This window comes from Microcebus murinus, chromosome 6 (assembly GCF_040939455.1).
Source record: "Microcebus murinus isolate Inina chromosome 6, M.murinus_Inina_mat1.0, whole genome shotgun sequence".
NCBI classification, from domain to species: domain Eukaryota; kingdom Metazoa; phylum Chordata; class Mammalia; order Primates; family Cheirogaleidae; genus Microcebus; species Microcebus murinus.
The window spans coordinates 69,922,543-69,945,974 of NC_134109.1; the positions used below are offsets into that span (position 1 = coordinate 69,922,543).

The following is a 23,432-nucleotide window of genomic DNA, read 5'->3' on the forward strand; positions in this document are numbered from 1 at the left end:
CCACGGCACTCTAGCCATGGCAACAGAGTGAGATTCTGCCTAAAAAAAAAAAAGAAAGAAAGAAAAAATGTGGGTCAGGACTTCAGAAAGGGCTTGGCTGGAAAACTCATGCTTGGAGGGCCACCAATGCAGTTGCAGCCAGATATTGGCTGGGGCTGCAGTCATCTCAAGGCTCGACTGGCCTTGGGTAGCCAAGACGGCTCACTCACATGGCTGTTCGCTGGGAGATCAGCTGACACTGTTGATTGGAGACACCTACACAAGGCCTCTCCAGCACGATGGCCTACTAGTAGCAAGGCTTCAGTGATGGCCGGGCGCAGTGGCTCACGCCTGTAATCCTAGCACCCTGGGAGGCCGAGGCGGGCGGATTGCTCGAGGTCAGTAGTTCAAAACCAGCCTGATCAAGACCTCGTCTCTACTAAAAATAGAAAGAAATTAATTGGACAACTAAAAATATGTATACAAAAATTAGCTGGGCATGGTGGTGCATGCCTGTAGTCCCAGCTCCTCAGGAGGCTGAGGCAGTAGGATTGCTTGAGCCCAGGAGTTTGAGGTTGCTGTGAGCTAGGTTGATGCCACGGCACTCACTCTAGCCTGGGCAACAAAGCGAGACTCTGTCTCAAAAAAAAAAAAAAAAAAGACTTCAGTGATGTGTGTGGTTTCTTCCAGGAAAAAACATCCCAAGAGAGCCTGGTGGAAGTCGCAAGGCCTTTTCTGACTAGCCTTAAACGTTGTCTTTCTGCCATACTCAACTGGTGAAAGCCTACTAAGGTTCGAAGGGAGGGAACACAGGGCCCAACATGTTGACGGGAGGAGTGGCGAGGTGACACTGTAGACAAGTATTTGGAATGGGAGATACTGCTGTGGCCATACTTAGAAAATACAATCTGCCACTTGTTGATAATGTTATTGCCTATTTCATAAGGTTTCATGAGTATCAGGCGAGAAAAGTACATGTGAAGTAGTTAATAAAGTGCCTGGCACATTGGAAAAATTCAACAAATGTCACCATTATTATTACTCCTGCACTTCCCTTTGGAGAATTTTTCAGTTTGGGGTAAACACTATTTTGATTTTCTGAATTGCTTCTGGTTCTCAAAAATATCTGATTAAGTTTAGACAGGTCAAGGCCAAAAAATACAAGTGAAATTGGATGGAAGTGTATTGCGGTTACCTTTGAAGTGTCTTTTTGAATTCTGAGGTACAGAGCAGCCTTTTGCGTGGAAGTAAAATGTCCCAAATCAGAGGAAAATTCTCTATGGCCCTCTTGCTTGCTTGGAGATAATAAAAATGCTTTGGGTGGAAACTTTCACTAGAGTGCTGGCACCTATTGCTTTTGCCTTTGTTTTCTCACCTTTAAATCTGTTGTAATGATGAAGTCGATGTAAACTTTCTTATCAAGGTTTGCAGGACTGTTTTTTATGACTGGGAAAATCACAGATTTTCAGACATTACGAAATTTAGCAGCAGTAACTTTGCCTCCCCAAAGTGATTTGAAATAAGCATCCCAGATAATGAAAATACTCTGACAAACTCAGCTTGTGTTTTGTTGTCAAGCTCTGATGATTTAGATTCTCCTCTCCTTGGCTTCAGAAATTGATGTCACAGCTGTACTACGAAACAGGCAAATGATGTCCTCTTTATCTGCCTTTACCTATGAAATTGTGTTCTTCTTATCGTGGTGGGTTGAAGGACATCTTTGTACCTGACCACTTTGATTCAAGGGTGATGTCAAACAGATTTTGACTCAAGTAAATATTCATTTGTGGCAAGAATGACAAATAGAACCTTTGTGGCCTTATTTCAATCAGGAAAAATGTGGAATGAATTAAGTAAGGAAAAATATATTAAAATAACATTTTTTTTTCTAATACAAAATAATTTGTGTTCCTTATAGGAAATGTTAGAATATCTAGACAAGCAAAAAGAGCAAAATAAAAACCACTTGTGTTCTTATCACCTGGATGCAATAATTATTAACATTTTGGAATATGTATTTTGGGCATACATGCATATATACATGCCACAGATTTTTAGAAAATGGATCATGATGTGCATGGTATTTAGCATCTGGATTTTGTTTTTTTTGTAGAGATGAGGTCTTGCTGTGTTGCCCAGGCTGGTCTCCAACTCCTGACCTCAGGCAATCCTCCTGCCTCAGTCTCCCAAAGTGTTGGGATTATAGGTGTCAGCCACCACGCCCGGCCTAGCATCTGGATTTTTTAAAATAAAAAATATAGTACGGAGATATTTCCATGTTAGTAAATACATAAAACCAATTTAAATTATTTTAATCAGTCTCATATTTATATCTCTGTGGGTATTTAGATTGTTTCCAATTCCCACAATTATAAACAACGCTATAAAGAATATGCATATACACTTATTTTATTTTATTTTTTGAGACAGCCTGTTGCACAGGCTAGAGTGCTGTGGCATCAGCCTAGCTTACAGCAAACTCAAACTCCTGGGCTCAAGCAATCCTTCTGTCTCAGCCTCCCAAGTAGCTGGGACTACAGGCATGTGCCATCATGCTCGGCTAATTTTTTCTATATATTTTTAGTTAGCCAATTAATTTCTTTCTATGTTTTTAGTAGAGACAGGGTCTCGCTCTTGCTCGATCTGGTCTCGAACTCCTGACCTTGAGCGATCCTCACACCTCTGCCTCCCAGAGTGCTAGGATTACGGGCGTGAGCCACCACACCCAGCCCATATACACATATTTTTAAAAATTATTTTAAAAATTGTAAAATTAGTGTTTGTACGAATAACAAATTCCAATATTATAGAAGGTTATAAAATGAAAGGTTAAAAGTTTCCTTTTCTCTTCCCCTAGTTTAATTCACCACAAGCATCACTGATAACACTTTCTGATTGGGTTGTTTTCATGATTATTATTTTATCTTTAAGTGATATTCTGCCCTTAGTAATATTTCTGCCTTTTCCCTTGGTTTATCATCTTTAGACAGTGTCTATGGCCATATTTCGAAAAATAGGAAATTTATTGCGTTTACAGCACCTCGCACTTTCCTTACACCTCCAAATGCAGATTGTAGATGGCACCTTGAAGGCTGCACCCTCGGATGGCAGAAGGCACGAAGGGACGGACAGGCAAAAAGAGACTAGCTAGTTCCCTCTAGCCTTTTATAAAGTTGCTAATCTCGTTCACGAAGGCTCCACCCTCAGGATTTAATCACCTCCCAAAGGCAATTAATACTGTTGCGTTGATCACCTCTTAATACTGTTACATTGGGGATTAAATTTGAATGTGAATTTTTGAGGGACACAAACATTGAAACCATAACATAAGTTTACAAGAAAACTGTTCTTGGAATTATTTTTTAAAAATCTTTTAATATTGTAGGAAATCTCTTTGGCATTTTCAGTTGACTGATTTAGACAACTGCTCAATTCTGTCAGCATAAGATACCAAAAATATATAGAATATTTTGAGTAATGATTATTTTGAGTAACTGATGTGTAAATATTTTTGCTGTTTTCTTATCTAGCTAATAATATGAAATGGTGGTTCAGGACTTGTTTTTCTTTTTCCTTTTTTTTTGAGATAGTCTCACTCTGTTGCCCATGTTAGAGTGCAGTGGCATAATCATAGCTCACTGCAGCCTTGAACTCCTGGCTCAAGCAATCCTCCTGCCTCAGCCTCCCAAGTAGCTAGGTCTATAGGTGCATGCCACCATGACCAGCTAATTAAAAAAAATCTTGCTTTTGTAGAGACAGAGTCTTGCTAGGTTGCCTAGGCTGACCTTGAATTCCTAGCTTCAAAGCCCAAATGATCTTCCCACCTCAGCTTTCCAAAGTGCTGGGATTACAGGTATGAACCACTATACCCAGCAAGGACTTCTTCTTAAAGCGTTTGTGTCAGTGCCCTTTCTTTCAAGGCACTTTGTTAAATTGTTAACTAAGGCTTATAGCTTTTGTCTTCAGTTTCTAACCAGGATCAAATTAATGAATATGGAGCTTATATTTTTCTGATTTCATAACTGGAATTATTTTAACATTGAGTATAATCATTAATTAAGCTGCTTGTGAGCATTTGAAATTTCCTTAGCTTGCTAAGAGTTTAAAAATTAAGTTAAGTGATGGGTTTCAGTTATTTGTTGTATTATTCTTTAAGATTTTCTGTTTGTCTGAAAATTTTGTAATAAAAAGTTGGAAAAAATTAGATCTGTTTATATAAATACAAGGGACTTCTAGAAATACTACAGAAATGATCAGAGATAGCAGAGGTCAGCCATGGGAAGGGACACAAGAGCTGTTTGACTTATAAGCAGATAGTCACTACGTTCTGTTGATTTTCCTCATGGAGAGCAGAGACAGTGGGGGGGGGGTGGCAGGAAATATTTAGCTAAGATATAATAAGGAACGTCCTTCTGTGGGAGACCATGCAACTTCCTGCCCTTGATTGTCTTTAAGAGCTCTCTAGGTGCTCTCTGTCTAGGATGGTGGTGGCCATCTAGGGAGGGTGGCTGTCCCTCTGGTTGGATAGAGGAGGCAGCAGAGCAGTTCTTTAGACAGCCCTGGGGGCAGGTGCAAGTCACACGACTGTGTAGAGTTAGCTGGATGGTGTCCAGCTGCCCTGCAAACAGTGTGTGGTACCAGGCAGGGATGTAGATGAGGGTCTGCCTGCAGTGCACCTGCTGCCCTCCAGAGGTTCCTTCCGTGGATTAGCCTCTGCCTTGCGTCTCACCCAGAGCACGGTTCCATCAGAACTCTGAGCACGAGGCAGGGAGGGACCCTGGAGCTTATGGAGCCCAGCTCTTTATTCTGGAAATAAAGAGTTTTATCCATCTAGCACTTACAAAAGCATGGGATTTTCAAGAGTAACAGTCGTCACGACATTGGTCAGGAAAATTTCTATGACAGTAAACAATTATTCATGCAAAAAAATTAGTTGGTGTTGACTACATCCAGAGCCATATTGAAGATATGTAGGCTACTGAATAAGTTCCAGAGTGTCACACACATGCCACCTATGGGTACAGGCTCTGGATTCTAACCTTGGTTTAAATCCTCACTCTCCCATTGACTAGTTGTGTAACTTTGGAAGCTAGTGCCTTAATGTCTTTGTGCCTCAGCTTTCTTCTTGATGACCTGGATAATATAATAGGATGCCCTAGCTTATGGATTTGCCTAGAGGATGAAATGAGATAACGTGTATAGAGTGCCTGGAATGGCACACAGTAAGTGTTTACTACATGTTGACTGTTGTTATGATTTAGCATGATTGTCCTGTATCCTCTTTCTCAAGCCCCATGCTCCTCATTTTTCCAACAGCTCAGCTGCCTTAGACAGACCCCAGTTACCTCAGGGCTGAGAAGCAGCTACTTTCTCTTGAATTTTCCTAGTCACCCAGTTGGAGGGGGTTTCCAGGCTCCCAGGAGCTTCCTGTTTTTCTAGCTCCAACAAAATAGTAAACTCTGAGGGGAGAGGACTCTGCCTCTTGCCTTTGGATTCTGCTGGTGAGGGAGCAAGTGCATCACCCTATGGAGATGGCCTTGCAGTCTCTCCTCCTGCCCTTTCCCCTAGAGCCGAAGGTGCAGTCACGGTGGATGAGATTCACCGAGTTCAACCATTGGCCGTCCCAGGGGCCTGCTGGATTATTGGATTAACATCCCCCAAATGGCCTCAGGATAAGCCATTGTGGGGAGGCTGTGACTCTATATGCATCTAGTACAGGCCTGGTGTATTTGAATTGCTTCCCGGTCTCTGTGGGATTGTGGAACCTGGAGTCCCAAGTATTGATCCACTGAGGGGAGATTTCCTGTCTCTAGAGTGAACCAGTGGGGCTTCTCTTGAGACTTATTACAACACTGTGAAAACAAGGCCCCAGCCACTTCCAAATCCCTATGCTGTTGATTGCTCTAACTTTAAGACTAGAAGTTTGCCCATTTCCCCCCAGCTGCAGAACACAGTAACTTTGGATAAAGTGTAATGAGTCTCGTTGAGGGAGTGAGGGAAAGATGGCAGGCAAGGCCCTTCCAATGGCTGGGACAATTGGGTTATGGCCATTTGCAAGAAGCCATGCGCACTGTGTGGCTGTGATGGACCAAGAGTGGACCATGCCACAGGACAATTCCTCCTCTGCCCCTTCTCTAGGAGTCTCCGTCTGCCCCTCGACCTCTCTGTCCCTCATGCTCTTTGAGCTTGCTCCAGCTGTGGAGGCCTTCCTGTTCTTCAGACACCAACTCGTGCCTATCAAAGGGCTTGGCACATAGTACATGTTCACTAAATGTTGAACATGCCCTGTGGCCTCTGCTCAGTCACCTCTCCAGATGGGCTTTTCCCATCTGTCTTCTGTAAGAAAGTCCCCCCTCCTTGTTATTCCCTGTCCCCTTAGTCTGCTTTACTCTTATTCACAGCGCTGCCTGAAATTTTACTTATGTATTTATATTTGCTTATTCCCCTACTAGAAGGAAAACTCCATGAGACAGTGACTTTGACCTGTTCGTTGCTGTATCCCTGTGCCTAGAACAGTGCTTGATGATGAAGTCGGTGCTGAATAAATATTTTTTGATGAACATAAGAAAGGAACATACCTCTTGCCCAGCAAAGTCATAGATCAGAGTGGCCTGTGGTCTAGGGACCAGGGGGAGACATGAGCACTTTTTGCAGCATTTTCCAGGGGTTTTGGGCATTCTTATGCAGGAGTGCCTTTTAAGAGGCGGAAATAAGGCAGGAGAAAGCCAAGGGAGGATCACCTAGACCAATTTCTGTCCTTTTGGGATGACTGGCCTCTTTGAGAACTAGCACTGGTTAACTCAAGATGTCCTTAACACCTTTGATTGTTTCACAGACACCAGCTTAATATGTTCCTATCTTTGGGCTTCAAGAATGGGGCCTAAAGTGGTATGAAGTATGAAAGATGGATGCTTAAGAATGCAGACTTGCCTCCAGTCAGCCAGGGCCATTCCTTGTCTAAGGCACACCTTACACTTGGGCACCTTCATCATTTTGAGCCTGCCATCTCTCCTAGCAGGAGAGCTCTCCCCGTCTTCCCCCTTTCCAACTGCTATGCCCTCTTCAAGACCTAGTTCAGACTCTTCTTTTGTGAAACCTTTCCGGCTATCAGGAAGAAGAGAAGCCTTTTCTTCCTCTGGACTCCTTTAAGTCTTTCTGTTCATACATTTACGACATTTGGCCATGAACTATTTTGGGACAACTCAAGAAAATAACTCTGAAGTCTTTTGTGTCTCTGGTCTACAAAAGTCACCTTGCCCTTTGGTGCCTAGAATTATGAGAGTCTCAGCCCCTGTCCTGATCAGTCACTGGGAGTTCAGCAGTTTTCTGGATCCCCTCACTTGTAATTCTCGGAGGAATGCTTACACCTCCTGCAGACCCCTGCTGCCTCTGAATTCCGCTGGTCACTTCTGGCCATCTTGTGACCAGCTTCTCTAACGGCCACTGCTTTCCCCATACCTCCTCACTCCAAGTGCAGACACAGGCCCCGCCATTATCTGCCCATGTATGTCAGAGACCAGCTGTAACACCTGTTTCATTGAAAGCTTTGAGACAACAGGAAGGAATCATTGTGTAGAAAAGAGATGGAAAACCCATAGAAAGAGATAAAGGAGAATATTATTCTTAAAGTCCACCAGCCCATCAACTGAAAAATCACGAGATTTATAAATTTAGAAAAGGAGAGCTTTATTTCTTATGAAGGATTACAACCTGCAGAGTAGCCATCCTGATTGGCTGGGAAGCATAGCTTCCTACAGAGACAGAAAGTAAGCACTTCAAAGGAGGAAAAGTGAAAGACAGGAATTTATGCTGAACAGATTGGCCAAATATACACATTTAACAGGTTATAGGAGGAGCTATGAATATTCATGAAGGGGGCAACATACACATGCATCGTAAGCAAACATGCATGTTACACATGTTCCCATGCTCACTTTGGGGTGGAGACTTAACATTTAAATGTATTTCAGTTAGGCCCAGGCCCTATACCTCAAAAGGTGAAACAGGGACATAGAGGCACTCAGTGCGCAGCCTCTGTAAATTGGCCAGAGCCAGTCCACGGTCTGTGGTCTCTTATGAGGAGAAAGTTAATGAAATGAGTCTCTTATCCAATCGGAGCTGTAATTATGGCCCATGGAACAAGGGGAGTGTGTTAGTCAGTGTCTGGTGGTGGATGAGCTACAATTATTTTAATATTGTGTATCTCAAGGCCAGTACTTCCTTTAGCTGCTAGAGGAAAAGAAAAACCCTGTGGCAGTTAGAAAATCATTTATTCTTTTTTTTTTTTTTTTTTTTTTTGAGACAGAGTCTCGCTTTGTTGTCCAGGCTAGAGTGAGTGCCGTGGCGTCAGCCTGGCTCACAGCAACCTCAAACTCCTGGGCTGGAGCGATCCTTCTGCCTCAGCCTCCCGAGTAGCTGGGACTACAGGCATGCGCCACCATGCCCGGCTAATTTTTTTTTTTATATATATATATCAGTTGGCCAATTAGTTTCTTTCTATTTATAGTAGAGACGGGGTCTCGCTGTTGCTCAGGCTGGTTTTGAACTCCTGACCTTGAGCAATCCACCCGCCTCGGCCTCCCAAGAGCTAGGATTACAGGCGTGAGCCATCACGCCCGGCCAGAAAATCATTTATTCTTTTAGCATAGGGGTGCATGACTTAACCCTTGCCTGGCATAGCCTTAGGTCCCGCTTATAATTTGGTATCTTTCTGTGACACAGTCTCTTCTGTCAGGCTTATGATCGCTATTTTAACAAGCCATACACCTACACAGAGTATTTTGTTTTGTTTTTTCTCTTATACTTTCCTCATCCTTCATTCTGCTGCCACATTACCACAAAACCTATCTTCTGCTATGGGGTGTTCTTGCTTATGTCTCTCTCTGTTCCTTTTGCCCTTAGGTGCAGGACTCTGATCTCTGAGTCCCAGTGAGAAGGGAAAACCCCATTTTGGCCCCAGACTCACTTCCCAGGACATACTCTAATCCGCAGAGAAGGATCTCTTCCCACAGGCCATCTCAATGTCACGAAGGAGAGCAATGTAGCTCAATGTGGTTTTAGGCCCTTTAGGATATGAATTAGGCTTTACTGCCATAAAGCCATTGAAGTGTTTTCCTCAAGACAAACAGTTTGCTTCAAAAATTGAATCAGAAAATTGCTGATATTTTAAAAATAACTTTCCCTGGCTTCTTGACATTATGTTTTGCAAAAATATGGGTGTTCAAGTTCATTAGAATACTGTAGTACATTTTTTTCTTTAAATGTGTTTTATATCTTACAGAATGTAGCAGGCTGGTAAAATACCTGGGAGGAGAATAGTGGTGTCAGCCAAGGAAAGGCCAGGGGGATCTGTCTGTTCCCCCATTTTTGAAGGCTCACAGTGTGTGTATGGGGGAGTATTTTGAAAGGGAGTTATACTAACAAAAATGTTCTCAGGAGTGATGAACAGTTCAGAATGACATTTCACTAATTTTATGAGCAACAAGACTGGTAGACCAGAAATGCTCTGCCCAGTGTATTCACTCCTCTGCCCTCTTCCTCCTGATCTGAACACTTGCTGAGACTCTTTGACCCTTTATAAAAGAAAAACATGTTATTCCACTTTAGTCAGTGGATGTTTAGTCTGGAGAAGTCTCGGGAAGCATGCATTACTTTAGAAGGGGATAAAAATTCCTCCCTTGTCGCTCTGCTTGTCAGGGGGTAGGCAGTTGTCTGCCCACTGGCTGAGCCCAAAGTCAACCAAAAGAGCAGGAGCAGCCTTGTGTTATATTTTACTAGATAAAATCACTCTCCCTGGGATAAAGTTCCCTGGGAACTTTGAGATCATGTCATAATGAGGTGTGGGTCGCTCCTCTACCACCAGGAGTCTGCCCTGAGCTGGTAAGGAAGGCATCCCGAATACTGCAAAAGGTTAGAGACACCAAGAGGTGCTATTGGTAAGTGCTGGGGTACTCTCCAAGAGCTTAGAAATGAGGGATATGGACGGTCCAAATCAGTGACTCTGAATTCTGAGTCACAAACCCATTTGAGAATTTGACCCTTCCCACCTCCCTCCCAATCTATTGAGACATACAGTTTTGTGTACAATTGAAGGGTTTTCCCAGAACACCCTAAAGTTCATCTGTGGACCTTCTGCCCTAGACCATAAACTCCTGGAAGGCAAGGATTGGATTTGTTCTCTGATGTGTTCCAGTGTCTACTAAAAGTGCCTGAGATGTAGGAGGTGTCAGCATGTTTATTAAGTGATAAGAGCAGATGCAAACCTGCACTTGCCTGGCATCTTGCCTGCAGATGCCAGGCTGGAGAGTGCAAATGCCCGTGCCATCAGCACCTCAAGAGGCTGTGAGGCTGGCAGTAGTCACAGCCCTGGCGCTATCCTTCTTGACTTTTAAAGCCAGGGCTGATGGAATGTGAGCTCTTCACTTTCCTAACTCTCTGGTCCTGACCTAGTCTGGTGATCTGAGACATGCAGAGTCAATGGTGATCCAGGAAAGAGATGAGAAGTGACGTTTTGAGGGTTCTTACATTGCTATTCAGTTTTTTATAGTGGGTTGGATGCCAATTTATTCTGAATGCTTCACTGAATTCAGTCATTCAGGTGTGTTGCATTTACTGAGCATCTTTGGGTCTACTGTGTTCCAGACCCTGCTTGATAGATGATGCTAGGGACTAAGTCACCACAGCAGCTGGTGTTGGTCCCCTCAAAAGCCTCTGCCACCGTTAGTGAGTCAGGGGGCCACTGTTGCCATTGCCACTTCTAGGAACTGCTGGCCTGCTCGTAGCCATGCTGTGAGTTCAGAAAGGACCAGGACCCTATAGTAAAGTGGATAGAGTCCCAAAGTATTAGAACCTTTAGCAGAAGGGATCCACCAACTCACATGCCCACGTGCTCACTGACTCTCCCAAGGTACTCTGCCCTGCCAGGATGGGAGACACTTTGTATGAGGAGTTGGTGCTGAGCAGGGCTCACCGGTTCAGACTCCTTCTTCCCTGTGGTGAGCTCCCTCCTAGGGACTCCATAATCCCTTCCTGCCTGGTGAAAATGTACCATTCGCTTTCTGTTGGTTTGCTTTCTGACTACTCCTTCTCTCCCTCTCTATTTTTTTTCCCTCTCCACAGGTTCATTCCCCACCGCTCGCAGCCCACGGCCCACCACCCACACACTGGACACCCACATTTCGGTCCTCCAGGATCCTTCCAGCAGTGTTTTCACCTCTTGGTGTTGTTCACGATCACTCTGCTGCCCTCAGAGTGATTGTTGTGGAGCACCGGGGTCTCTCCCAAAGGGGTCCCGAGACTCGCAACACAGTGCCAATGCTCCTCCTCTTGTTCCCGGTGGTGACTCCTTCTCTTACCTTTTAACTGAAGGCTTTTACCAAGGCTCCATCCTTTTTCCTTTTCTACATAAACTTCTCCATCATGATGTTTCATATATACTCGCTCGCTCATTCACTCACTGGCTCACTCCCTCCTTATTTGCTCATTTATTAAGTCTCTCTTCTTGTCTCTGACATGGTACTAGGCTCGGGGAATACCAAGATGAATAAAATCTGGTTTCTGGCTGAGCACAGTGGCTCATGCCTGTAATCCTAGCACTTTGGGAGGCCAAGGTGGGAGTATTGCTTGAGGCCAGGAGTTGGAGACCAGCCTAAGCAATTTGATAACACCTCATCTCTACAAAAATAAAAAAATGAGCTGGGTGTGGTGGCATGCACCTGTAGTCCCAGCTACATGGGAGGCTGAGACAGAAGGATTACTTGAGCCCAGGAGTTTGAGGTTGAGAGCTACAATGCCACTGTACTCTATTTACTCTATTTATTGCACTTCATTTATTTATCTATTCACTAAATCTATGAATGTCATTTATGTTAAATAAATTTCTAGACAACCCAAGTGTCTGTCAATCTATGAGTGGATTATTAAAATTTGATATATGTTTACAAGGGAATATTACTCAATTCTAAGAAACAACAGTGAGCTAGCACCACTTATATTATCCTGGATTGAGCTTAAGCCCATTATCCAAAGAGAGGTGACAGAAGATCAGAATAATGGACTCCACATATACTCGCCATCTAATTGGTACTAACTGATTAACACTATGGTGCTCAAAGGGTGGTGGTGTTCACCAGGGATTTGGGGGTTGGAGGGGTAGACCCACATCTGAGGGATGTGGTGAACATTGTCGAGGGGAAGGGCATGCCTCTAACCCTTGCTAGGGAGAGGCAAAGATATAAAATGTAACCAAAATGTTAAGAAAAAAAGAAAAACAAACATTTATCGGGTGTGGGGCAGGTGGGAGGGGGGAGGAGGGGATGGGTATTTACGTACATAGTGCGTGTGATGTGCACACCGTCTGGGGGATGGACACGCTTGAAGCTCTGACTCGAGGGAGGAGGGGAGACAAGGGCAATGTATGTAACCTTAACGTTTGTACCCCCATAATATGCTGAAATAAAAAAGGAAAAGAGAAAGCAAAAAATTTCTACAGTAATAGTTTGCTTTGGATCTTAAAACATAACTTTCTGATTAGAAAAGTGATACATGAACATTGTTTTGTTAGTCATTTATACTTTGAATTAAAAAAAATTTATAGGCCGGGCGCGGTGGCTCATGCCTGTAATCCTAGCTCTCTGGGAGGCCGAGGCGGGCGGATTGCTCAAGGTCAGGAGTTCGAAACCAGCCTGAGCAAGAGTGAGACCCCGTCTCTACTATAAATAGAAAGAAATTAATTGGCCAACTAATATATATATATATACAAAAAATTAGCCGGGCATGGTGGCGCATGCCTGTAGTCCCAGCTACTTGGGAGGCTGAGGCAGGAGGATCGCTTGAGCCAGGAGTTTGAGGTTGCTATGAGCTAGGCTGACGCCATGGCACTCACTCTAGCCAGGGCAACAAAGTGAGACTCTGTCTCAAAAAAAAAAAAAAATTTATAGATTAAGGCACACATTTACTCTAAATGTCAATGATCTTAGAACAATTTCTATTTCATCTACTAGATGACTAGAGGTGTGTGTGTGCATATGTGCAGGATTGTAGAAAGAATACACAGCAGGCAGACTCATGGGCATCCAAGAACAGGGACAGGGCACACAGGGATTGGGACGAGAAGATCAGTAGCTCAGGCTGCCACTGCCGTTTCTCACAGGCCATGTTCTCTGTCATTACTTCTCTCTGAGTCTAAGCTACTGTTATACTTCTCTTTGAAACCCATTCTCTTATTATTGATGGTTTCTTTGCTCCCCTGTGACTTCAGCTTGGGTTTCACGTTAGTTTGCTGTGGCACCAACTCCAGCCCCAACTCTACATAGCTTTTCAGAAAGTGCCCTTCAGCATCTTACTGATTACTATTAGGGCTCTTATTGGCTGCAGGAGAAGACATGACTCAAATGGACTAATGCAAAACAGGGATTTTATCAGCTCGTATCATCAGGAATGTCGCCGGCATGACTGATCCAGTCATACACAGATAGTGTGCCAATGCTGGCTCTGTGGCTTGGCCGCATGCCTGTTTGTGTTATCCTCGTGATTCCCGACGGCAGAAGGGCTGTCTCCAGGCAGCAGTGGAAGAATGAGGCTGGCATGTCCACTGGCAGCTCAGGGTGACATCGTCACAGCTTTCAAGCCCAGAAGAGATAGAGCTTTCCTAACTCTGCTTCAGAGTATGCACTCTAAAAGGGCTCTTGGCCTGGCATGGGTTTAATGGCCATTCTAGGGATCAGTCACTGTGGTTGATCATGATTAATCATGTTCCTTTTCCTGGCTTTGGCTTTATAATGTGACTTATGATCCCAACACAATCACATGGTTTACTAATGGGGAAGTGACTGCTTCCCAGAAGGGAGTGGGGCAGTTGTTTATGGAAGAAAATAAGAAAGAATGCTAAAATACAGGCATCTACCACAGTATCTGTGCCTCTTAGTTCAATTTCTTGAGAATCTGCTGCATTGGCTTGGTTTCTCCTGGGTCATTTGTTTACCTGTGACCCAGTCACGTGAGTGGCTGACTTATATGGTAAGGACGCTGCAGATAGGGTTCTGTGTGGGGGATGATTCCGTCAGAAATGTGGTGGGACACAACGATTGACATGTCTACTACAATTATGTAAAAATATGGGCAATCATAAAGAATAGATCCCAGCACACAGATACAAACACAATTAATATTTTAGTTTATATACTTACATTCTTTTATCTATGTGTTAATGTGTGTCTTAAAAAATAAAATAGGGTGCTACTATTTGTACTATTTTGTAACACTCTTTTTATGTCATTAACTATTGTATAAAATCAGTGACTTAAACCAGGGTAGGGTAACTGAAATGGTGATAAGTGGTTGGCTTTGGAGTATATTTAGAAGATAGAACTAACAGGATTTGCAAATGGATTGGATACAAGATGTGAGAAAAACAATTGTCAAAATTATTAGGCCGGGCGAGGTGGCTCTCGCCTGTAATCCCAGCACTCTGGGAGGCCGAGGCGGGCGGATTGCTCGAGGTCAGGAGTTCGAAACTAGCCTGACCAAGAGCAAGACCCCGTCTCTACTATAAATAGAAAGAAATTAATTGGCCAACTAATATATATATATATATATATAGAAAAAATGAGCCAGGCATGGTGGCGCATGCCTGTAGTCCCAGCTACATGGGAAGCTGAGGCAGCAGAATTGCTTGAGCCCAGGAGTTTGAGGTTGCTGTGAGCTAGGCTGAAGCCATGGCACTCACTCTAGCCTGGGCAACAAAGCGTGACTCTGTCTCAAAAAAAAAATTATTAGACACTATTGCCTATATTTGGGGATATATGATGTGCAGATTGAAGTTAGAAGTTTTTTGGACTAAAAACTGTATAGACTGAGCAACTTTTGCTTTTATGATTAAGCACTATGGGGATTCCAAAATAATTTTATGAAAACCCACGTAACCAAAGATCTTAAAAATCTGCCCAGAGGCGAAATAAATACAAATTAAATGATGAAATATATGGTAATAAAAATGAATCACAAACCACAGCATGATTGAATCTTACAAATACAAGGTTGAGCAAGAGATGCCAGACACAAAACAAGATGTACCATATATTATTCCATTTATATGAATTTCCAAAACAGGCAAATCTAATCCATGCTGTTAAAAATTAGGATAATCAGGTTACCTCTGAGGTGGAGGCACGGAGCTTGGGACAGGTTTCTGGAGTTCTAGTACTAGTTTGTCTCTTGATCTGGGTGGTGGTTACGAGTGTATTCACTTTATTGATAATTCATTGGGCTTATGATTTGTGCACTTTTCTACATATGTGCTATCTTTGAATTAAAAAGGGTAAAAACACTCAAGTTCTACGCTGGGGATTCCTGATTCCAAGTGCAAGAAAAGTATGTCTGGGCTGGGTGCAGTGGCTCACGCCTGTAATCCTAGCACTCTGAGAGGCCAACGCGGGCAGATCATTTGAGCTCAGGAGTTCGAAACCAGCCTGAGCAAGAGTGAGACCCCATTTCTACTAAAAATAGAAAGAAATTAATAGGAAAACTAAAAATATATAGAAAAAAATCAGCCAGGCATGATGGCGCATGCCTGTAGTCCCAGCTACTTGAGAGGCTGAGGCAGGAGGATGGCTTGAGCCCAGGAGTTTGAGATTGCTGTGAGCTAGGCTGACGACGCCACAGCACTTTAGCCTGGGTGACACAGTGAGACTCTGTCTTAAAAAAAAAAAAAAAAGTATGTCTGGAGAGGGACAACCCAGCCTAGGCTTGAGCAGGAGTGACAAGAGCAAGGCCCTAGAGATTAGGGGTGGAGAAGACACTCCCAGTGGTAGGGTATGCCCAATGCGGGCATAGTGTGAAGTAAGAAAGCACAGGGCCAGTTTGGGGCGGAGTGAATAGAGTGGTTTGACGAAGTAAAAGATGAATGAGGAGATGTGTAAGGTGGGAGTTGAGGCTGGGAAGTAATTCAGGAGAGACCAGGGGTTGGGGGTCATGAGTGCCGGGATAAACAGTTTGGGGTTTTTTCTTTTGGATGGTGCAAGATCACTGGAGCTTTGGCAGTACTTTAGGGATGTTGGAGAGGAGGGTCCTAGGTAGCACGGAGTGGCAGGCATGGACAGAATTGTCACAGTGGGTCTGGAGAGGGGTGGACGGAGGACTACACTGAGAGACTCCCTGAGACACATCTGCTGGTGTTGATCTTGGCTAGTGTTCTTGGCTCCATTTCCTGCTAGTGCTAGTGTAGACATGTTTGGTTTGCATCCTTTCCTAAGTGGGCCTCAGGGGCATCGGGCTCAGGCTTGGTGTTCAGGGATAGCTCTGTAAATTGTACCCCCGAGGACTCGTCCCATGATTGGATCCTTCTGTGAAAGTGTGTGCTCTCACCTGAGCCAATCCCGCAACTGCCCCATCCCAGTGGAGTCCAAATGTGGAACCCAAACATGGGACTCTTCTATAGTATTGCTCCCTGCAGCCCTGACAGTGTAGTCTGTCTGCAGCAGCAGAAGTCCCTGTGCGACAGCGCTCAAGCCCGTGGTGCCCTGCGGGCAGGATATGCGGGGCCGGCCCTGTCTGCCTCATTTAGGCTAATGTGAGTGTTTCTGTGCCCTGTGCCCCCTGTGCCCCCTGTGCCCCCCCTCCCCTGAAGCTTACTGACCCCTCTGTAGAGTGCAGAGGGTGGAGGACAGGGGATGGTTTTTGCATTTCCAGAAGTCTTGAGCAAGCGAAATTCCCATATAGAGAAGCATCTTCCCTTTGTCTCCACACTTTGTAGCCTAGCGGCTATGCCGTCCAAGAAGAGAACTATTGATTAAGGCAGAACTGTGGCTTGACAAGATGTATGCCAGAGCCAGAAGCAACAGTGCTCTTAGGGTGGGATGATCAATATCTCTGTAGGACAGGGAAGATAAGATTTGTTCTTTGCCAAAATTGCAGAATAGCAGAGTTTCTAGAAATAATGGCAACTCTGATATGGTAATTTCATATGATTTGTCTTATTTTCCATTTTGTGTTTCTCTACCAGGCTGTGAGAAAGATGAGGAAAAGAGCATGATCCCTGCTTGTCATGTGAGGATTCATGTCAGATGTGCAGAAAGGTGAGGCAATTTGTCCAGTCTCGAGGGTGGTAAAGGCAGAGGTGGGACTGGAACTGAGGTCTTTTGGCCCCAAGGCCAGAGTTGCCTCTTTGCACCAGCTGTACTGCCCCTTGACAGGATTCTACTGTCCTGCAGTAACCCTAGAGGAAGTTTAGTCCTTGGACGCTTGGCCTGACAGTCTCTGAAAAAATATGATAAGGGTGGTGGTTTATGTTGGATTGAGGGGACAGACAAGGGATAAATGAGAGAAGCAGGATGAGAGTTGTTGCCCATTAGGTGAGCACAGTGTTCCTTTTCCCATTTGCCCTGGAATCAAGAGACAATCACAAGTGGGTTGAGCGGGGGACTAGAGAAGGGACAGGGAAGATGGTAGCAGGAGAAGGGAACAAAGCACTGTCCAGCAGCTTAGTGAAGAGTCTGCCCTCTCTCTCCCCAGCTGGGCCAGACTGTGTAGACAGTATGGGAGGACCCAGCTGGTGAGTGGATAGCTCTGCTAAACTGAAGTCTACTTCCCCATCCACTCGGGGTTAGGGCCAGAGGATGTGCAGACCTCTTGGTGCTGGAATGGGTGTCATATTCTGTAACTTCCTGAGCAGCATAAAGCATCCAACAGTAACACGTGCATGCTCACCAGGCAAGAGGTCACAGCTAGACCAAAAATCCAGATGAGTTGGGAAGGGTTCATTCCACCTGTCAAACACTGGTGGTCTCCTGTGGAGCTCACTGTGGCTTTTTGATTGAGATGATTACTGTGGAAGATTCTAGGTGGCAGCAAAGCCCAGGCAAGCAGACCTGCACTGTAGAGTAAGGGGATCCCAGCTGAGATGGGTGCAGAGCAACCACTCAACATCTGGGGCTGTCTGGAGAACAGCAGCCTCTGTTATAATCTAAGGCATGTATATTTGCCTTCATGAAACTTCTTGGTATTTCTGATGGAAGGGAGTGATTTTCCACTGGGTGCAGTGGCAACTCCAGAAAAGATGTATTTGGAGAGTTAAATGAGTTAAGTCTTCCTCCCTCATGATACCGTTTTTCAGATTTGGTGACTGGGCCCAAGTTCTTTCTTTATGTGATTCTTCTAGATTTCACAGACTCTCCATATGTCTGCTCTTAGTAATTGCCATGTGTTTGTGTACAAGCACACGTGTTTCTGCCACGCCAGGGGTCAGGCTTCTCCCCGAGGCCGTAGCCTTTCCTCCTGCTGCATTCCTTCTTCAATGGCCTTGGCAATGGTCCATGCTACAACATGGATGGACTTTGGAAATATTATAGGAAGCGAAAGAAGCTAGACACAAAGGGCCACATATTGTATGATCCATTTATAGGAAATGTCCAGAATAGGCAAATCCATAGACCCAGAAAGTAGATTAAGAGTTGCCAGGGATTGGATGATGAAACGTTCTTAAACTGACTGAGGTGACAGATGACAACTCTGAATACACTAAAAGCTATTGAACTGTACACTTTAAATGTGTTGGCTGTATGGCATTTGAATCATGTCTCAATAAACCCGAAAAGGAAAAGCTTGGCAATTCAGATGCAGTGAGTGGTTGGACAGACTGTCCATGTACCGTGACTACACAAAGGTGAGGGCAGGTCAAGGGGACATGCTGTGCACAGGAGTGACCGATACAGAATTCTGACTCAGCTGAGATGGGCAGAGATTAACTCAGTCCTTAGGGTTTTTGCAATCCTTTTCCTTTAATAGCTTATTCTTCTGTTTTACCTCGTCTAATCCACAGACCTCTTAGTCACTAGTAAGCACATGGCCCCTTCTTTCCAGAGTCCAGGCCAACCCCTCCTTGCTATCTGAGCGCATTGGACCTCGTCCCTGGAATCTATCCATTTCCCTGGCATTTGGTTTGCTTTCCAGACTAATGGCCCAGGACAAATATCCTAGGAAAGAACTTTTCTGTCCCTTGATTTTCCCTCTATTTCTGTGATTTTCCTGAAATCACGTTTCTTTATATCTCTTTAAGACCGAGAGCTGTCTTCAAGAGATGGATAAAGGAAGAGAAAATAAAAAAAAAAAAAAAAAAAAAAAAAAGACCGAGAGCTGTTCCAGGGCAGGCACCATTTTACCATCTCCACAGACTTGCATCAACTGCAGACCCTGCCACAGAGTTGGCACTCAGTATGTGCTTGCTAGCATGCATGTCCTCTCATCCCACATCACTGCAATCAAACCATGTATATATATATATATATATATATATATATATTTATATTTTTTTCCTTTTAGGATAATTCTAATTTCTTTTATAGAAAAGGAACATTTGTTCATTGTAAAAATTCCAGAAAATATAGGCAGTCAAGAAGAAAATAAAGATTCCCTGGAGTCCTACCATCAAATAATGATGACTATTAAGAGTTTGAGGCCGGGCGCGGTGGCTCACGCCTGTAATCCTAGCTCTCTGGGAGGCCGAGGCGGGCGGATTGCTCAAGGTCAGGAGTTTGAAACCAGCCTGAGCAAGAGCAAGACCCCGTCTCTAATATAAATAGAAAGCAATTAATTGGCCAACTAATATATATACAAAAAATTAGCCGGGCATGGTGGCGAATGTCTGTAGTCCCAGCTACTTGGGAGGCTGAGGCAGGAGGATTGCTTGAGCCCAGGAGTTTGAGGTTGCTGTGAGCTAGGCTGACGCCACGGCACTCACTCTAGCCTGGGCAACAAAGTGAGACTCTGTCTCACAAAAAAAAAAAAAAAAGAGTTTGAAAGCTGGGTGTGGTGGCTCACGCCTGTAATCCTAGCACTCTGGGAGGCCGAGGAGGGCAGATTGTTTGAACTCGGGAGTTTGAGACCAGCCTGAGCAAGAATGAGACTCATCTCTACTAAAAATAGAAAGAAATTCATTGGCCAACTAAAAAATATATATATAGAAAAATTAGATGGCATGGTGGTGCATGCCTGTAGTCCCAGCTACTTGGGAGGCTGAGGCAGAAGGATTACTTGAGCCCAGGAGTTTGAGGTTGCTGTGAGCTAGGCTGACGCCATGGTACTTTAGCCCCAGCAATAGAGCGAGACTCTGTCTCAAAAAAAAAAAAAAGAATTTGGCATATTCCCTTTCAATCTTTTCAATCTTCTTTACATACAGATATGTTTATATTTTTGTTATCTTTTTAAGTATAAATTTTGACATATACCAAAAAAATGTATGTAACATTTATCTAAAGTATAAAGCTTAATAATATGTTGGACACCATGGAGCCCACCACCCAAATCCAACTGAGATGGGTTCCTCCCTTGGTCCATCCCCTGTCTTGCTATCCCAGAGGTTGCCCTGTTCTGAATTTTGTTTTTGTCATTACCTTCCCTTTAAAAATAATAATTTAGTTACATGTTTGCAATGCCTAAACAATATATTATTTAGTTTTGTTTGTTTTTAAGCTTAAATTTTAAAATTCTTGCTGTGTGTGGTCCTTTGGGATTGCCTTTTCTAGTAACATTTTGAAGATTCATCCTCACTACTGGTTTAGCTGTAGTTCATTTCGTGATTGTATAATATTCCATTCTATGATCATATCACTATTTGTTCATCTGTCTTTGGACTCAACCCCATTTTTTCCTCCTCCCTCCCTCTGTTCCTTGCTTCCTCCCTCATGTGAACATTCTTTTTTGTCTTCTGGGACAGATGTGCAAGTTCCTCTACCTAGGAGTAGAATTATTAGGTCACAGAGCATATGAATGCTCACCTTTACAAGGTAATGACAAATTATTTTCCCAAGCAATTGCATAAAGTTATACTCCCACTAGCAATGTAAAAGAATCTGGGGATCCACATCCTCTCAACCCTTGTTATTGTCATATTTCTTTTTCTTTTTTTTTTTTTTGATAATTTTTAAAATCTTAATTATTCTTACTTTACTTTCTTTTTTCTTTTTCTTAGCGAATACTTGTCCATGAAATATTGTCATATTTTTATTTCATGCTCTATGTTCCTATTTTTCTGGTGAACAGCCATGGGGTTTTGGACACTGAGTGCTCTCCTAAGCATTGTCTCCCTGTGTTCCATTAGAGGAACTGAGTCAGCCCACCAGGCTCATGGGGAATCGGACTGCAACGGTGACGGAGTTTATCTTGCTGGGATTTGCCCTCAGCAGGGAGGTGGAGTTGCTGCTCCTGGTGCTCCTGCTGCCCACATTCCTGCTGACTCTGCTGGGGAACCTGCTCATCATCTCCATCGTGCTGTCCTACTCCCGCCTCCACACCCCCATGTACTTCTTCCTCTGCAACCTCTCTGTCCTGGACATCCTCTTCACCTCAGTCATTTCTCCCAAAGTGTTGGCCAACTTAGGATCAGGGGATAAAACCATCTCCTTTGCCGGGTGTATCACCCAGTGCTATTTCTACTTCTTCCTGGGCACAGTTGAGTTTCTCCTGCTAACAGTCATGTCCTATGATCGCTATGCCGCCATCTGCTACCCACTGCGCTACACTGCCATCATGAGACCTCCTGTCTGCATCGGGACCGTTGTGTTCTCTTGGGCGGGAGGCTTCCTCTCTGTGCTCTTTCCAACCATCCTCATCTCTCGGCTGCCCTTCTGTGGCTCCAATGTCATTAACCACTACTTCTGTGACAGTGGGCCCTTGCTGGCCCTGGCCTGTGCAGACACCACTGCCATTGAGCTGATGGATTTTATGCTTTCATCTGTGGTCATCCTCTGCTGCATAGTCCTTGTGGCCTATTCCTACACATACATCATCTTGACAATAGTGCGCATCCCTTCTGCAAGTGGAAGGAAGAAGGCCTTTAACACCTGTGCTTCCCACCTGACCATTGTCATCATTTCTAGCGGCATCACTGTGTTCATCTATGTGACTCCCTCCCAGAAAGAATATCTGGAGATCAACAAGATCCCTTCAGTGCTAAGCAGTGTGGTGACTCCATTCCTCAACCCCTTTGTATACACTCTGAGGAATGACACAGTGCTGGGGGTGCTCAGGGGTGTGAGGGTCAGGGTTCAAGGAGTTTTAGAAAAGAGGATGAGGATGGTGCTGAGAAGTAGATTGTCCTCCAACAAAGAGCACTGAGGAAGGGCTTCCTCTTTGCCACCATGTGCCTATTTTAGAAAGCCTTGGTATTAGAAACAGAGGAGCTGCCTTAGCAAGAGAGAGAGTTAGCTAGGGAATCCTGCATAGTCCATAGTGGAAAGAAGGCTGAGCTTGGAAACAAGGACTCCGACTCTGGCCTTGGTTCTCATTTGAAATCTGTGGCCACAGCTGTGTCACAAGACACTCTGGACCTCAGTGCTCTCATCTGAAGTGTGACAGGGCTTCATTGATGATCTCTAAGTCTTTTCCACACTGAATATTGTAAGAATTACAGAAGTTCTATGCATCCTGTGTCCTATTAGAAGTCCTAACATGTTTGGCCCCATTTCCTTATGGATCCTGGACACAACTGTTCTATCAGGTTGGCACAAATTCCTTCCTGACCTTTTCTGCATGGACCTTCTTTTGCTCCATCCTCTCCAGGAATCTTTCTATGAATAACCTTCATTATTCTCCAATTCACTATTCTATCCTGTATTGTTTTTCCTAGTGGACATTTGTGATGATTGTTGTGGGTGTATATAGTCCGCATTATTTAATAATATTGCTTTCTATAGTAGAACATGTTCGTAACATCAGTCATGCTCACATCCTTATGTAAGACATAGCCCTGTTCCCCTAGCCTCCCATGATTGACCCAAGGATAGATGATCTGATTGGAGGCACAATCCATCACCTGGCCAATAGCCTATGACCTGTTGTGGCTTGGCTTGAACAGATAAACTGTGCAAACAAATATCTCTTTTTTGAGAATGTGAACCAACAGACACAAAGATGATACCAGGCAATGGCGATGCTCAAATAGGCTTGGCAGCTGGAGTGGCCATTTGGGGAGCCAGGTACAAACAGGTGAGTAATCAGAAGAAACCAGTCTGCCCATCAGAGAGAATGATGAGTAGAGAAAAATAGAGAATAGACAGCTGAGAGCCCCTCAGCTACAGGGACACAGAGTGAAGGGCCTTCCTCTCTTATGACTTTGCACACCAGGGAACTGGTGGAGTTTTAATTCCTCTTCCTGGATTCGATGAGTTTTGCTTGTACCTGTAAATCGAATCCCTTTTTACTGAGCTATCTTGATAAGGCCTTAGTTTCTTGTGACAAAAAAGCAGTTTGATCACAAAGTTTTTTCTCTCTCCATCAAGCATAGCCCCTGCCCTTTTCTGGCTCCATAGGGCTGGAAAGAATCTGTTTTTAACCAAACTCAGTCTGAATTCTTAGTGCCCGAACACTGCCTGGGATGCTTAGCTGGCACCCTCGAGGCCTGCAGTTCAGCTCAGTGCAGACCAGATTTTCAATATCATCAGAGTCTCTGAGGCCTAATTTCC

General features: G+C 44.1%; 3 protein-coding genes across 3 annotated transcripts in view; 1 reads left to right on the plus strand and 2 right to left on the minus strand.

Annotated features, from left to right (window-relative positions):
* Positions 1 to 21,268, minus strand: part of OXA1L (OXA1L mitochondrial inner membrane insertase) — an 88,818-nt gene extending 67,550 nt beyond the window's left edge. The window contains exon 1 of the mRNA XM_012752727.2: positions 21,264 to 21,268. The gene's annotated coding sequence lies outside the window, so the exon portion shown is untranslated. The remainder of the gene's footprint in view (positions 1 to 21,263) is intronic.
* LOC142871489 (small ribosomal subunit protein uS14-like) overlaps positions 1 to 21,270 on the minus strand; it is a 399,345-nt gene extending 378,075 nt beyond the window's left edge. The window contains exon 1 of the mRNA XM_076004183.1: positions 21,264 to 21,270. The gene's annotated coding sequence lies outside the window, so the exon portion shown is untranslated. The remainder of the gene's footprint in view (positions 1 to 21,263) is intronic.
* OR6J1 (olfactory receptor family 6 subfamily J member 1) lies at positions 20,853 to 22,951 on the plus strand. Its single transcript, XM_012752793.2, has one exon. It carries the CDS (start codon positions 21,097 to 21,099, stop codon positions 22,084 to 22,086), a length of 990 nt encoding a protein of 329 aa, XP_012608247.2. The 5' UTR covers positions 20,853 to 21,096; the 3' UTR covers positions 22,087 to 22,951.
* The last annotated feature ends 481 nt before the right edge of the window (positions 22,952 to 23,432 follow it).

Bases quoted from the DNA above. Each gene is read 5' to 3' on its own strand.
- OR6J1 (XM_012752793.2), top strand. From the start codon at position 21,097: ATGGGGAATCGGACTGCAACGGTGACGGAGTTTATCTTGCTGGGATTT.